Consider the following 17,023-nt stretch of genomic DNA (forward strand, 5'->3'; position numbering starts at 1 on the left):
TTGTGGAGAAGCCTTCAGGCGGTGCCAATCACAGCAGCGGGCTCATTAGCAGTCATTGCCATGGCAACGGGTCTGCCCGAAAGTGGCTCGTTAGGCTGACAACTTCAGCACTGTTATATATAGATCTGGGAGTGGGGGTGTGGGGGCCTGTGGATATGCCTTTCTTTAACGCTCTTATTGCTTCTGGGTTTGGGGTGAGAAGACACGGAATGGGGGGGACCTTAAAACCGTCCTATTGGGCTGCGAAATCCAGCGTCTGACCACTACCCGTGACCACCAGCGAGGACCCTTTGCTCACATCTGCGGGAGGTAAGAACCAGGTGCTCCCGGGAGTCTCCTGAGGGGCGGGGAGTCCCGGGCTGAACTTGAGGAGGCTGTAGAGGAGCTGAGTGAGGGGTTCGTACTGCCTGGAGGCAGGAGAGGCGAGGTCGGGTCTCTCTGAAAGTAGTCTACCCGAAGGGTCTGGGCTAGGGGAACAGGAGTCTTTTCTTTCGTAAGTAGCCAGGCAGCCAAACACTGTCTTTTTATAAATCATTAATTTTCTGTTCCCAGTTTTGATTTCAGAAGTGAGGTTTTCTCTCCATCACTCCTTCCAAAGAAAGCTGCAAACCCGTCTCTTCTGAGCTCATTGAACATGAGACTTAGGGGTACATGGTAAAAGGCAGCTTTCCAGGCTCAAGGCTGATTTGGAGTCAGGGCTCCGGAATCTGCAGTTGAACCCACATCACTCGTGACGGACAGGGTGTCCCAGGGACCGCATTTTGAGAAACACCATTGTAGGGGGATCTGTTTTTCATCTCTGAGTGACTTCCCTTTGTTTGCCTGCTTCGCACCCCCCACCCCCAAGGGGGGATCAGTAGCCCTCATTAAGAGGAAAATTTCTTTGGTTGTGTTGATCTAAGTAAGGAGACGAGGAAGTCAGCCCACAGGCGGGGAACGTGACTGCTTGGATGTGGGCGGTGATATTTCTGCATGTCTCCTGGGAAGGCATATGTTCGTTTGGAGACCGTGAGACAGGCAGGAGAATCAGGCCGGAGTTGCCATCCTTCTTGGGTGGGAGCTGGGATGGTCAGGTGGTCCAGGTGAAGATACGGAGCTGATCACGGACAACTGGACAGAGATGGGCTGAGGGTAACCAGGATTTGGGTAACTGGACAGAAACAAAGCTTATATTTTAAAGTTTGGTTTCACCAGTTAATTAGATGTGTAGCATTGGGTGAGATATTAAACTCTCTGAGGCTCAGGTTCCTATTTTTAAAATGGGAAAAAATGGCATCTCTGTGGCAGGCTTGTAACGATTAGAGATGAGTATGTGAAGTACCTGGCCCAGTCCTTGGCGCACTGTAAACATTTGGTGAAAGTCATTATCGATGATTGCAAATGAGATCTGAGTTCACATGTTTCTTGAGGACCTTCTAGACTAGGGTTCTGAAGTGGTCTAGAAAGTCTTGATGTTCCATAGGAAATAGGTGAATGAGTAGGTGCACACATGCCTCCATCTTGGGGGGGTAGATGAGCCATAGTTTTCTTTAGATTCTCAGAGGATGGGCTGTCATGTACAGTTGAGCAGGTTGTTTACTGAACAAGGGGGCCCAGATTGGTGGGGGTCAAGGGAGGCTGAAACCCAGCTTTGCCCTCAGGGGGTGGCCCATCTGGGGAAGAGCCAGCATTTTCTGATTCCCACAAAGCCGTCCTATGCATGAGGTTAAGAATTTCTGAGTTGGAGGAAACTGGTGTCATCTCCTCCGACTCCCGCTCCTTCCCCCAACCTCACTCCTCACTCCTGCTTCTAGTTCCTATTCCCATGGGAAAGAGCTGTCAAAATGGAAGGGGAGAAGCCACCAGACTAGGGAAGGGAAGGGAGGGATTTAAGTTGGAAGGAAACTGATTAGAAGAAGAGGCTGGGCAGAGACCTTAATTACTAGGTGGTTACTCACACTGAATCCTCTTGACGGCTGTGGGGAAAGTCTCCCAGGAGGCCTGCGCCTCCGTGACCACGAGGAGTGAGGTAATGTGGGTGGTTTGGGCCTCTTAGGTGAGGGCCTGCAGGCAGGGAGGCCAGCTGTGTGTGGGTGTTAAAATACACCTAACGTAAAATTTACTATCAGCGGCATTTATACCTTCACAGTTTTGTGCAACCATCACCGCTATCTAGTTCCAGAACATTCTCATCACCCCCAAAAGGAATCCCTGTACCCATTTTCCCCTCCCCCCCAGCCCCCGGCAACCACGAATCTGCTTTCCATCTCTACAGATTTTTCTCTTCTGAACTTTTCATGTCAATGGGATCGTACAATATGTGAGGTTTTGTGGCTGCCGTATTTCAGGTAGCATGATTTCAGGGTTCATCTGTGTTGTAGCGTGTATCAATACTTCACTCCTCTGCATAGCTGAATATTCCTTTTCGTGGATACAACAGGTTTTGTTGGTCTGTTCATCGATTGACGGATACTTGGGTGGTTTCTACCTGTCGGCGATTGTAGATAATTTATGCTGCTGTGAACATGTGAGTACAAGTCTGTGTTTGAGCTCTGTTTCCAGTTTTCTTGGGGGTGTACCCAGTTGTCTACACATCCTTTGGTGTTTTTTCAATTAATTAATTAATTTTGCTGTGCCGGGTCTTATTTGCGGCACATGGGATCTTTGTTGCCTCGTGCGGGATCTTTAGTTGCAGCATGCAGGATCTAGTTCCCTGACCAGGGATCGAACCCAGGCACCCTGCATTGGGAGCGTGGAGTCTTAACCACTGGGCTGCCAGCGAAGTCCCTGTCCACAGGATTTTGACTCCTGACTTACTACAGGCCAATCAACAGGAGGGACTTCTTTCTGGAAGAGGGGAGAAAACAAGGGGACTGTGGTTGCCTTGGGAGTGGGCGGAGGCAGAACGCAGCCAGATGGCTTGCAGAGTGGGGCCCCGTGGCCATGCTGGAGGGGATGTGGAGACCATCCTTGCCACGTTGGCCAAATTAGGAAATTAGCTGAGTTGGCCCGGGTGCCCCCCTCCCTTCTTTCAGCACCTCTTGGCCCTTCTGGGCTCAGCATCAGGGATGCCTCCCCCAGGTACCTTCCGAAGGGTCCTGCATATCCAGTCTTCAGATGGAAACCTGGGCTGCTTCTGACCCTACAGAGTTACTAGGCAAATTAACTAGTCATTCTAAAGAGAAAAGCACCATGCAGCTGTGGAGACAGGACAGACGTCACTGATGCTGTTTCACAGGTGGGACCCAGAAGGTTCCGTCCACTCTCTCCATCAGCCCAGCTAAGGAGAGGTCTTTTCACCAGAGTGTGTGTCAGCATCTTAACCCCGCAGCCTCCCCTGCAGGTCTGTGTTTGCTTTTTGAGTAGTCCTGGAAACAGAAAGCTCAGAGAGGTGACTGTTAATGGTGACATTTCAGCCGCGGTGATGGGGAGGGCGGGGCGGAGGCCAGGTGCGTACCCCTGAGCATCACAGTATAGGAGGCAGAGGCCGTGGGAAGCCTGGTCTTGCTCAGCATAGGACAGCCCCCCTTCTGCTTGGAGTTCCCATTTATTGAGCACAACTGGTGACAGGCACTGCCCTGGGGGACCAGTTTGTTTTTCACCTCCGTGGCATCTTCCACCACCGGGCGAATATCGTCACCCTCCATTTCACAGATGTGGCAATAGACACAGCTGGTTGAGTCATTTCCCCAGGTCACGTGGCAGCTCAGGGGCCATGTCAGGATTGAGTGAGCCTGAGGCCGGAGGGCTGGTGTTCACTGCGCTTCTGGGTCCCTCTCTCCTCTGCAAAGTATTTCTGGCCATGTCCTTCTCTGAGCCTTCTTTAATACCTCTTAACAAGTTCTCATTTCTTACCAGGTTATTTAGACAAGCTCCAATCTGGTCTTCTCTTCTTGGAGGCTATAAGTTACCTGAACTCAAGCAGAAGCAACCTGGTTCTAGAATGTTTCTCTCTTCAGCCAACCCCCTGATCTCCCTACTCCTGTTTTACTCCCAACTCCACTCAGCCAAAATTGTCCATCTCCTGCATGTGGGAAATATTATACACACAGACACTATACACACAGATATTATACACATCACAGGGTTTGCATGTATTTTGCTCACCTTCCAAACTAGAGCAGTGTCTAGACACCCAGGTAAACACGCACAGGTGTGCGCTTGGGCTCAGTGGATGTGCTCTGCTGGTGAGGAGGCCTCCTGGCTGTGGTCCAGTCTCTGGCAGTTCTTCTAGTAGCCAGTCTCTCGCACAGAATCAGAGAGAGGCTGTGAGTTAACAGGTGTGGGAGACAAAAGCAAGCCATCAGGGCATTTGGGAAGGGTTTTAATTAAATTGTGAAAATTCATAATGAAACATACACTGCTGCTGTGCAGAGGGCCACGGGGAGGCTGTGTTTACTCGAAGTCCCAGGAGCAGCTAGGGTTGATCCCATCCCACCGAGGGCACCACAGGAAGCAGAAGCACGTGGCTTTGCAGCTTCAGAAAAGCCGAGAGCAGTCTGGGAGCTGTGTGTGTCTCCTGCTCACTTTCAATCTCATGTTTTCCTAAGCCGTGGTCACCAGCGATCAGGACCTGCCTCTGCGGGCATGGCGGGGGGATGCTGAGGGCACTTAGGAGCTGATGAGTTTTAATAGTTCTGAACGGGGTCCAGCTTTGTTGAGAAATTCAGAGCATCTCTCCTCGTGTGGCTGGAATTCTGATTTTAGTCAATTTACTTCTTCACAAGGAATAGCAGTTGTATGATGGGCTAACTTGGACCCTTTCCCCTTATTTTTCAATATTCTGTAGCTAACAACTTTTGCTTTTTTGTTTATTGAAGAAAATTTAGATGGGAGAGAGAAGCAAAAAGAAAAGAATAAAAATTCCCCACAAATCACCTCTGTTTTAGCCTTTGTGTCTGCATCTTGTTTTGCTGTTGTATACTTTTTCTCTGATTTTTTTTTTTAAGAAAAGTACTACCGTGCATAGTTAAAAATTAAAATGGCACATGAGTGCATATGATGGAAAGAAATCTGCTTCAACTCAGATTCCCAGTTCTCTTTCCCAGAGTGATTTGGACACTTGACTAGAAAAACCCCACCTAGATCTTCATCGAGTCCTGGCTTAATTATGGAAGATTTAACATCTCGCTCTGCTGAGACTTGCATTAATTACTTCTGGTCGGTTCCTACAGCAGGCCCTGGGCCTTGTCTGCTGATGTATTTGGTGGTCCTGGGGATTTTCAGATTCTGCAGTGGAAGCTGGAGAGTCAGTGACCCCACCTCTCCTGCCTCCAGGCAGGTGCAGCACTCCTGTGAGTGGTTTTCTAGGGACCCAGGAGAAGAAAGCCCAGCTCTTATGTTAATTGATCACTGATCGCATCTCCCCATCCTCTGGGGGGAGCTGTCCCTTCTGCGGTGGTTCTGAAAATCAAGGGCTCTTCACATCTCACGCTCAGGCAATCCCCAGAATCACACCTGCAGCCTGTGGCCTCCCCCAGGGAGGCTTGTGGGCCACACGCCACCCCCACCCCACATCGAGCCATTCCAGGGAGATTTCATCTGCCTCTGACTTCCTGGTTGAAAGACAGTTGCAAAAATGCCACATGTGTATGACCTTCTCTTTCCTCCTCCACAGAAGCCTGGAATGGTCCCCCCTCCGCCGGGAGAGGAAAGCCAGACCGTCGTCCTCCCACCGGGCTGGCAAAGTTACTTGTCCCCTCAGGGCCGCCGCTACTATGTCAACACGGCCACCAATGGTGAGTTCTGCCCTGGGCAGCACCCTGCACCCGCCCTGGGGTCCTATCCATCTGGAGGGGCGGCTTTCTGCTCCTTCCTCCACCTCCTGGGCTTTAGACTTTCCCTCCCAAAATCTACCTTAGAGGCTGCAGGGGAATCTTGCCTTCCCCGCAGGGCTGGGTGGCAGGGGACCAAGCCTGGGTAGGGAGGGCTGCCCTTCAAGGTTGGGGTCATCTTTGGAACTTTACAACCGCTTGGCATCTTTGTGGAACCCAACCTCATGGTCTGGGACTGTGTTTTCCAAAGTGGGATCTCAAAAGGGTCTATGGTCCATGGCTGGTTTAAATCAAATTAAACAGGTTAAGCCACTGCATGATTTCTTGGAACTTGGAATGGGCTGATTGGTACCCAAACAGGGGTTATGAGGGTAGGGTTTTCCTAATTTCATCACAGCATCAGTCTCTCTTCCCTGAAGTATCTCACTGGCTGGCGTTTCTTAGGATGATTTTTGGGAAATGCTGGGACGCGTTATGGGTTATTTATCCTAACCGCTCATTAGAGGCTCCGCGTGCATTTCCGAGTTGTCAGGACCACATCTTGCTTCCGATTATTGTGGGCATCCTGAGGCTTCACAACAGCTCCAGGACCCCAGCACGTAGGCTGTAGAGTGACCTGCGAGAAGGCTGGAGAAGGTTACAGAAGGAGGAGTGGCAGGACCTATAATAAGGTGGGCAGAGCGGTGTACAGCCTGTGGTCTTGGGCCTGGCAGAGCAAAGCCAGCCATCAGCTCTGTCTCTTGACCCCAGGGAAATTGCCACGAGAGAATGGGGAGGATGGAAACCCAGGAAGTTAGATTTGGTGGGAATCACAGGTGTGTGGGCCAAGGCAGAAGGTGAAATTTTACCTGAATCCACCTGTTGACACCTCACTTCCCTTGTCTGTGCCTACCTGACGTACGGCTACCTCTTCCCACCTGACGCGACCATTGATATAGTTGATGTTTATGTTTATGAACCTGCACGTGGGGGCGGGGGCTGGGGGGTGGGGTGCGGCGCTGGTGACAGGATAGCCAGCTGCTGTTCAGAGGGAGGAACAGAGAACGCAGCTGACGGCGTTTTGAGATCACGTCCCAGAGAGACCCTGGGAGGTCAGGGGAGGCTTCCTGGAGGAGGAGGTACCGTACCTTCGGCCGAGATGGGAAGCATGGCAACAAGGCTTAGTCATGTTTGAAGGGATCATGTGGACCCTGAACATCACGTTAAAGATTTTGCTTTTTAGTTTTAAGGGGTAGGAAGATCAGATGTCCTTCTGATTCTCCTCAGGAATCTTTTCTTAGACCCGGGCTGCGGGGCTGCTTTGCAAATTTTTTAATCTGACTGCCTTTCTGCAGGAAAGTACTTACCAGAGAGACCTCTCGTTCTTCTCACACCCACATTTATCTGACCACCTGACTCCTGGAGGCAATTGTGTCTCCTCAGGGCTGGGCCAGCTGCACCCACCTTTCCGCCCTGACCCTTGGATCTTTGCTGCCAGAGCTGCGCACCACTGTCCGGGAAGCAGGGCTCCTGCTCTCAGCCACCACGGGCCATTTCTCTCTTCTTCTTCCCTGTCTGTCTACCTTTCTTCCAAGCTCTCCGAGTCTCCCTTAATCCCTAATCACTTCTTTCGCAGAGGGCGCGCTGGGGCACAATAGTCATTCTGTCCCAGTTTTTACACTCATACAAAGGTAGCGAGTTTAAAGCCCAGTTTACATGTGTATTACCTTGCTCGGGCTAATCTGCTTATTTTGAAATCCATTTAGGGTTTTCTGCATGGGGCTTGTTACAGGACCCCTGTGCTGGGCTCTGGGATACAAAATCAAACCAGAGGCTGTCTCCGCCTTCAAAGACTGCAGGTCTGATGGAGTCAGAGACATGGATACCAATGAGTGTTTCAGGTGTTAACGTGGAAACCTGGGAGCTCAAGGAAGGGAGTTGCCAGCTTTATCTGGGCATCAGACAAGTCTTTGAGGGTGGCGGGGGGTGGGGGTGAGGGGGAGGTCCTTGACTCGGGAGTTCCCAGCTGCGGTGGCAGCAGGGGGAAGGCCGGTGTGGCTGGTGTGGGTGAGGACAGAGAGAGAAGGGTACTTGAAGTCCCCATAATAGGGCACTGGGAGGAGTTAGGACTTGGCCCTGTGAGCATGGAAAGCGATGGAAGGGTTCAGAGCGCTGCCTTGACATCCTCAGAATATCCTGCCAAGATTGCTCGTGCAGCGGTGATGAGTTATAGGGTGGTGAGCAGGGACCTGGTAGACTCGATGAGAAGAGAAGTAATGAGGTCAGCTCTGCGTCTGCAGCTGTGGCCGGAGAGGAGGAGGTAGGATCTGTCAGACGGGACGTGGCAGGTCCAGGAAGGAAGAAAGTGCAGGTTCATTTTTTGCCTCGTATGCTGGAGACGAGCAGTGCGAACAGGGGGCTTGGGAGGAACAGCTTTGGAGGAAAGATGAATCCATGTTGAGTGCACCAGTCCCTGGGGAACATTCAGGGAAAGATGGCCAGCATATGTTGGATGGATGGGTCTGTGACTCAGGGGTTATCTGGGCTAAAGATGAGACTCTGGGGGGATTGGTGTGGGTGCACGGCGTGACGGGCAGAGAGCAGGCTGGGTTTCACCCCCCACTTGCCCCTTGGCCTGGCCTCGTGCAGGAGCTGACCTGCACAAGCGCAGGTGGTGGCCCAGAATTTGCATTTCATCAGCAGAGAAGTCATGAGCCTGCGGGAGGTCACCCGGGGCAAGCCTCCAGGAGAAAGAGAGCCCTGCAGAACCATGCTTAAGGGAGGGGCAGGGGGGGCTTGGAAAGAATTGTCAGAGATGTGAGGCTTCCAGGAAATGTCCTGAAAGGCAAAGGAGAAAAGATTGTCAAGACAGACTGAAATACAGATCAGATTTATGGTGGGGGAGGGGATATTTTAGGTCTTTGGGGAAAGCACACATTATTTAATAAATGGTGTTGGGCCAGATGGCTAACAGGAAATTTCGGTGGATACGTTAATGCAATGATACTATTGTTTTCTTATAAACCCAGCAAGGCCATCAGAGCACGAGACTTAGGGAAGCGCTCCCCTCCCCAGTCTCCCCTTAGCTCCTCACGGTTTATGGCTCTCCAGGGCATTTTGTCAGGCAGGGTGGTCCTGAGCTCAGGCCCCAGGAACCCCGGGGGTTCTGCTATCAGGAAATTGCTTGGGCTGCACTGTCCTGGAAAGTGCTCCTTCCCACCCAAAGTTGACTCTGTTGCCAAAAATGAGGATTGTGTTTAGTTTCTGGATATTGACCTATTATCAATAGCCAGCCTGTTCGGGGACCTCTTATTTATATAACAGATAATTACATTTCAAGAAATATAGCACAGAATTGTTTTGTTCTGTTTATAATTGGAAGACCAGATACGCACATTTAATCACTTAACAGTGACATGGTCATAAGTATTCAGGTCTTCTTTTTGGAGAGATGCTGACTTTTTAGATATCATTTAAGATATATTTTACCATTTGGACTTTGAAGGGATATTTCAAGCCAGTAATGAAGGCCAAGATTAGTTTTGCTTAATGTGTGAGTCAGTATTTTACCTCTTATATATATTAATCTTTGTGTACTTTAAATCGGATAGTTTCATTTATCTGTGTCTTTCATTTCTAAAGAAAGAGGATCATTTATAGGGGGCACCTTCGCCCTGTTTCTCCAGAAAGCAGAGCCTGATGCAAGGATTAAGTGTTAATACCTTATTTAGGAGGCGTAAGCCCAGAGCAGTGAGGGTGGGTGAGAGGGGGAAGGGAGGCAAAGGAAGATGTCACATGATGCTGGCTAGCCTTGACTGTGAACTGACAGTGAGCAGGTCACTCAGCAGGTATGTTCACTTCTCTGGAAGATTTGAGTAGTCCATGGAAGAGCAGAGGTGTTTTACCTGCTCACCTCCTTCTCATCTCCTGTTTCCCACTCTCCATGCCTCTCTGCTTGGAGAGGTATTTCCCTCCACTTTGGGGTTGTATCACCTGACCCCCAGTGGTCTCTTGGAAAGCCTGATTCCACCCCCACAGCGTGATGCTTCAGCTAAGCCCAAGGCGGACGGTCAGTGGAGCATGGATGAGGTCCCAACCCAAGCAGGAGGAGGCCGTCGATGGAAATGTTAGGAAGAGTCCGGTGTCTGTCCCAACCCGGAGGCTCCTGCAGCACTGAGTGCTGGGCTGTACATCTCTCTCCACTGTCAATCCTTGATGACTTGATTATTTATAGGGTTTTGGTGGCCAGTGACTTTTACTCCACTGTCATCTTAGGGGGAACCTTCCAAATAATCGTACACAGCGGTTGGCAATCTACCATCCTTGGGCCAAATTCAGCTTGCAGTCTCTTTTTGTAAATAAAGGTTTATTGGAACACCGCTGTGCTCTTTTATTTTCTTATTGCTTAAGGCTGCTATTGCCTGAAGATGGCAGAGTTGAGTAGGGTCCATATAGCTCACAAAACCAAAAATATTTACTCTCTGGTCTTTAAAAAAAAAACTTTGAGGATCCCCAACCTAACAAATAGAACCCATTCATGTTACACATGAGGAAGGGAGTCCCCCCACATCCCCCTCAAAGGGGGAAAGGGACTCATTCAAAGTTACCTGGCCATTCCTAGGCCGAGCTATGCCTGCATCCCCTTTCTTCTAATCTTTTCTTTTTTTGCCTCAGTATCCAGAAAGATGGGCATGGGGGGTGGTGACTTAATTTGCAATAAGGATAACTGAGTTCATGGATTAGTAGCAAAAACAATTCAAAATAACTTATTTTTAAGGGAAACACAACTATCTTCTGATAGCTTCAGCTGATACCCAGGAGAGCTGGGAATTGTTTTTAAGCTCTTTTGACAAAGAATTCATATGTATAAAGTTTTATTATGTTTTTGAGCCAAGTTTGGAGGATTAAACCAGGATTTGAGTTTTTGGATTCATTTGCCAAATCGTTGGCACTTTTCTTGATTTCTGGTTTTAATTTTTCTTTAAATGAGTAGATTCCCATTTAACTTTATTACAGCAGGAGCTAATGTGAGTTTCTGGATATGTTTTCCAGGAGAACACTTTTTAAAAGCATTCTTTGAGCTTTTCTTTGTTACAAATAATTGGATAGTTTTTGAACTCCCCAGAGAGAGCAGCCCTGATAATTCTCAGTTAATAAAAGTTGCCCTGAGAAACTTCTGCACCCAAAAACATCAGTCTGTTTTCATCTCTCCATCTGTGTTGAACAAATGTGAGGCTAAAAAGATGCTTTTGTTTGGTACATTCAGTTGATTGAATTGGTTGTGTGTGTGTTCATGTTTTTTATTTTGAAGGTATTTTTCTTTAATGGACTCTTTCTTAATGGAAGGCTGTTAGACCTTAAATCTTACTATTAATCTGTTTCTCTGTGGGCTGTGTTTTTTTCCTTCCAGGGGATTCATTTTAATGTGTAATGTTAACACTTTAGTACACAACACATCTCTCGTTTCTCAGCAGTTTTTAAGCAGTTTTAAATTTTCTTGGAATTTCGGCAGATGCCAAGTGGGTTAGAGAGTCACTCACGCTGCCAGTAAGTCGAAGTCCTGTAAAAATCAAAAGACAAAGGAGATGGAATTTTATTGTTTGCTAGTGTTACTTTGAAAAAGATGACGTATGGGTCAACTGTGTAAGAACATCACTGGATGTTAGGTGGAGTCACCAATTAGCAGCACATGGTTCAGATATGAAATAAAAAAGAATGTGTGGCATATGACCCAGCAATTCCACTCCTAGATTCACCCAAGAGAACTGAACACATGTCCACACAAAAACTTACACGTGAAATGTTCACAGCAACATTGTTCCTAATGGCCAGAAACAAGCTCAATGTCCATCAGTGGGTGAGTGGATAAACAAAATGTGGTGTATCCCAGCAATGGGAAATTATTCAGCCATAAAAAGGAAGGAATTACCTGCAACATGCATGGGTGAACCTCAAAAATATCATGCTAAGTGAAAGAAGCCAGACACACAAAGCCATATATTTTATGATTCCATTTATGTGAAATGCTTAGAAGAGGCAACTCTATAGACCCAGGTAGCTGATTCATGCTTTCCAGGGACTGGGGGGAGGGGTGACTTCCCCTGGGTCAGGGGTGTCCTTTTGAGATGGTGAAAATGTTCTAAAATCAGAGAGTCGTGCTGGTTGCACATCTCTGTGGATATACTAAAAGCCCCTGCTGTGCATGCTTTTCTAAAGAGTGAGTTTCAATATATAAGAATTATATCACAATAAAAACAGGCATATTGGAGCAGGTGGGCGGGTTGTGTCTTTCCTGGTTTCCTTCCGAAACAAGTCCGTAGATGCCTCCGTTGGGCATTCTTTCTGCCTGATTCCCAAACTTTGGTGAGCACAGAGCACATAGGGAGTTTGGTTAAAAATATCAATACACTAGTGCTGCCGCAGACCTACTGAATTGGAATCGACTGTTTGGAAAGAGTAAAAATTTCTGCTTTGTGTTTCTAAGTGTTTTCTGATAGTCACCACTTATTTTTGACTTGTAAGGAGACAACCAGATCGATGACAGCATGGTCAGTGGATCAAATATTCTGAAGCTGAGGAGTCAGTTTAAATCCAGTCTTCTCTTTCGGAAATTCAATGAGAAAATGCAATTTTCTTCAAACAAGTAAACATGCATGATAGTCCCAGGGTTAAAGGTTATATAACCATAAACTATTGTAGTTAAAGTAGAATCTCGTGGAAAAGCTACTTGAAGACAAATAACTCAATTTTTCAGTGACAGGATCCAGAATGAGTATAAAACTACCAAGAAAGGCCCTTCGCCTGGCTAATGTTTGTATTCTTAAGTGTTGTCAGGGTAGCAGGCTTGTGGATATTTCTAGTCTTTATTCTTACCCACATAACAGGATGTAGCAGCAGGTCTTATCATTTCAAAGCTTTTGAGTCAATAGCTCAAAAAACAATTTTTTCTTTTTAATCTCAGTATTTTTACCATTAAAAAAAAAAAGACATATGAACTCTGGTTTCAGCTTTGTTTCTAGCTGCAGCTAGTCAGAGAATTTGGGGCTTCTACTGTTTTCATTTTCCCATTCTGTGTAGCACTCTGACATCTAGACAGAATGAACACCATCCTTGCCTTCAAGGAACTTAGAGTCTAGAGAAATAGTTTAGGCCTTGAAGTTGTAAGGAAGTTGTAAAGTTTTCTTCCTTCACGTTTCTCTTCTCTGGAGAATGTCAGCCTGGGACGTCCTAGCTTGCCTCTGCTTTGCTTAGAATGTGTGTGCCAGTCACTGTGCCCTCACCATCCATCGCTTTGCAGAGCCCAGTGGCTTTGTGAGTCTGGTGGGATCGGATTGTATCGAATGACTAATCCAGCCCTATCTCGCTAATCCATCCATATAAAGCGGTGGGATGTTTACCAGTCATTCGATTGATCTGTATTCATTAATTAAAGGCCAAGAAAAGGACAAGGTGATTGTGAGCTCTGTACCCATATGGAATGACATGTGCTTGGTTTGAACTCTTTTAAAAAGTGCTGGTCTGTGATGACTGCATATCTAGGGCAGTGGTGTCATTGTCGTATCTCTGTGGTGGCGGGAGGCATGGCAGGGTCAGCACCTCTCGGACCAGGTGAGCTGTCCTGCAAAGATTCAGGTAGAGTACCTACCTCACAGTGGCTTGTCTTGAGGCCAGAGGCCATCCACAGAAGCATTTCATGCTGCGTTCACCATCCTTAAAGATGTTGAATGAGTTGCCAACGTTGGAAAGTTGGGAGGTTTTTCTTTTTGTTGTTGTTCTTTTTGTTTGTTTTTTAAAATTTTTTAAATTAATTAATTTATTGGCTGCGTTGGGTCTTCGATGCTGCACATGGACTTTCTCTAGTTGTGGTGAGCGGGGGCTACTCTTCATTGTGGTGTGTGGGCTCCTCATTGCGGTGACTTCTCTTGTTGTGGAGCACGGGCTCTAGGCGTGTGGGCTTCAGTCGTTGTGGCACACAGGCTCAATAGTTGTGGCTCATGGGCTTAGTTGCCCCTCGGCATGTGGGATCTTCCTGGATCAGGGATTGAACGTGTATCCCCTGCATTGACAGGGAGACTCGTAACCACTGTGCCACTTAGGAAGTCTCTGGGAGGTTTTTCATAAGCACCCAGATACTTGTCTCCTTTTGAAAAATCGTGAGGTTTTTCAACCCACCTTCCTGTCTGAATGCAACCGGGTGAATCTGAGCAGTAGCAGAAAAATCCCAATTTTTCTTCTACTGAGTCTGCTTCATGCAAACATCTCACATATGCAGTGCTTATGGGGGCTTGAGCTTCAACCTATGTTTGGACATAGCCTCGTGGATTTACCGCAAGTGGTGCAGGGGAGAATTGGCATTACACATAAAATCAGGAAGCCATTTTATACATGCACTTGGAAATCAGAGATTATGAAAGGCGACCAGGCAAGAGATGAAAGAATCTGCAGAGAAACGACTGACCGGTCCACTTCAGGAAGAACCTTCAGACTCATCCCATGCTCTACCTTATTCCTGGAGCTTTTGTGCGCACGTGACATATTAGTGCAGGAAGCATTGTCATTTGGGAGCTTCTCTAAAGCCCGTGTGTGTGCTGGGGGTGGGGGCAGTGGGAGCACGTGGCCGCAGCAGGAAGTTGGGGTCCACAGGGAGGGGCAGTCTGGACAGAGACAGCCATCAGTGCTGTTTAAAGGCTTAGGTCCCATGGAGTCAGTGGGACTCCTGGCAAAAAATGGAAATTATCCATAGGTTATATTCTGATAAGTGAGTGGGCAAGGACCACGTGAGTTGATTGTGAAGCCACAAGCGTTTGCTCAATGCCGTCCCTGTGCCCATCTCTAATTATGCACTTGGATGGCTCCTTGCAGGGGCGGTGTGGGCGGACGCGGTGCACATGGCTTCGAGAACGCTTCCTGGAGCAGATACGGTTGTTAAAGGAGACTTTCCTCGTGGGTTGCAGGCCATTCTTTCCTGCCTGAATAGACCTCTGAAGGTCCCTTCCGGCTTTAAAATCCCATGCAGCCGGGAGTCACCACACCACCGTCCGGGAACGTGCCTCTGTGTGGAGGGCTGGCGTGGTTTCCCGGCCGTCAGATCTTCGTTACTGGAGGAAGATCTTGGAGCCGAGGAACGGCTTTTTTGTTATTTCAGTCCAAGTTGGATTCCAGAGTAGGCAGTGCTCTTCTAAGAGGTGTGGGAGGAGAACGGGGTGAGAAGTTAGTCGTGCGGGATGTGTGTTGGCTGCATGCCGGGAGCGGGGCGCTGGGCTCTGGGAACCTCCCCTGAAGGGTCTTGCGGTCCTGGGAAGGTCACGGGCTGGGCCCCTATTGAATGACGCTCTGGCCTCTTGCCGGCCGCGGTTAGTGCCCCTCTGTGCGCCCAGCCCGAGGAGAAATAGCCCCTGTACCGGGTGAGAGCGGGGCAGGTTATCAAGCAGTCCGGCACAGGCGTGGACTGTGGGAAGAACGTGCTGGAGGGGGGTCCTGCCCCCTGTCCCCTCCCCAGGCATTCAGCCTGAATGGCCCTTGTGGGGATCTAATGGTGGGGGGGGGGGGCTGTCTTGGAGACGGGGGCTACTTGGGCTTGGAGCAGAAGCAGTTTTTCAGGTGGTACAGAAATTCTTCAGTAGTTGAACAACCAGCCTGACTGCATGCCTGCTCTGCCTGGATGCCTGATGGGAGGTGCCCTCGGGTGGGGGCTTAGCTGGTCCCCGGTGGTCCGGTTCCTTGCTCCCGCTCTGGGCCCTGCCACAGACCCAGACCCTCTGCTGCTGAATCCCTGGATGCCTCTGTTTGTCCAGACTTTCTGGCCCCAAGTCAACTCCGTGGATAGTGTGACCACCATCCCTGCCTCCCACTGTTGCCAGCCGGCTCCAGCCTTTTTCTGCCTGATAGGGGTTGAACTGTGTCCCCGCCCCCAGCCCCCCAAAGAAGTTTAAGTCCTAACCTCCCAGACCTGTGAATGTGACCTTGGATGTAGGGTCTCTGCAGACGATCAGGTTAAGGTCCCAGAGCTTGGTGGGCTTACATCCGAAATGTCAAATCCTTACGAGAAGAGTTTGGACACAGAGACAGACCCCCACGGGGGGAAGAGGATGTGAAGACACAAAGAGAGCCCATCGATAAGCCGAGGAATGACTGAGGCCGCCGGAAGCCAGGAAAGAGGCCTAGAACGGATCCTTGCAGCTCTCGGAAGGAAACAATCTTGCGGACATCTTGAGCTCAGACTTGCAGCCTCCAGAACTGTGGCACAATACATTTCTGTTGTAGTTGCTGCTGCCTAGTTTGTGGTATTTTGTTAGGGCAGCCCCAGGAAACCAATACACTTTCCACGCCCAGGGTAACATGCCATCGTGGTCTCTTTGGGCACTGCTAAGCCAAACATGTGGTGTTTTGTCCTCCACGATGCCGTGGAGAGGAGCAAACTGTCATCTGTATCTCAGACACCTGTCCTAAGGGGCAGGTAGCACGAGCAGCAGGCTTTCCTGTCGCGTGGCCAGCCTGTCACTGGGTGTGGGGTGTGGGCTGTGGCTTAGAATAGCTGCCAGTGTATCAGAATTCTGCTAATTCCAAGAAATGTGCTTGCAGGAAAGCTTTAATACAAGCTGCAGAAAAGAGCCACTTAGAAAGCAATTGATTTCCTGATACTTTTTTTTTGGCTGTGCGGGGTCCTAGTTGTGGCATGTGGATTCTCAGTTGTAGCATGCACATAGGATTTAGTTCCCCAACCAGGGATCGAACCTGGGGCCTCTGCATTGGGAGCGCCGAGTCCTACCCACTGGACCAGCAGGAAAGTCCCCTCCTGATACGTTTGATGCTTCTCTTGAATATACCAGAGAGGACTTGGCTGGAGGTCATGCTCTTCTCTGGTTTTGACAGATTCTACATGCACCCCCAGCATCCTGGTCTTGAGCCCCTGTGTCTAAAAGAGAAAGTTGAGCTGCTTTTGAAAGCCATTTCAGGCTTTGTGTTGCCTAAGGACAGACCCTCATGGCCATGCCAACAGGACCCAGCCCCCTGCCACCACCTCCCTCCGTCCCTGATTCCTGCTGCCTGGGGTGCCCTCTGCTCTCACAATGCACCATTGCATTTATACGCGGAGGGAGATACTTGTTCACAGTGGTTCTTTCTGAGCGGTGGGATTAAGGAGGATTTTTATTTTCTCTTTCCACTTTTCTGTTTTCCAGTGTTTTCTCCCTGGACCTGTATTACTTCTATAAGTAGGGTAAAAATAATTTCTCTGAAATAGAGGCATGGACTGGAGCTGAGCGCCAAGATTCTCTCATTTCTCCTTCCCC

The 17,023-nt window shown here is 48.9% G+C and overlaps 1 protein-coding gene across 8 annotated transcripts in view; it reads left to right on the plus strand.

Moving 5' to 3' along the window:
• The window catches only part of GAS7 (growth arrest specific 7), a 192,471-nt gene that overhangs the window by 113,072 nt on the left and 62,376 nt on the right, over nucleotides 1-17,023 (plus strand). For 6 of the 8 annotated variants that reach the window (XM_057714434.1, XM_057714435.1, XM_057714437.1 and 3 more), the window contains exon 2: nucleotides 5,597-5,717. In XM_057714434.1, coding sequence (XP_057570417.1) covers nucleotides 5,597-5,717 — 121 coding nt within the window. Of the gene's footprint in view, nucleotides 1-202; nucleotides 310-5,596; nucleotides 5,718-17,023 lie in introns of those variants that run through there. The other 2 variants (XM_057714436.1, XM_057714439.1) reach the window with 2 other exon arrangements.

Source organism: Hippopotamus amphibius, chromosome 17 (assembly GCF_030028045.1).
Source record: "Hippopotamus amphibius kiboko isolate mHipAmp2 chromosome 17, mHipAmp2.hap2, whole genome shotgun sequence".
Taxonomy (NCBI): domain Eukaryota; kingdom Metazoa; phylum Chordata; class Mammalia; order Artiodactyla; family Hippopotamidae; genus Hippopotamus; species Hippopotamus amphibius.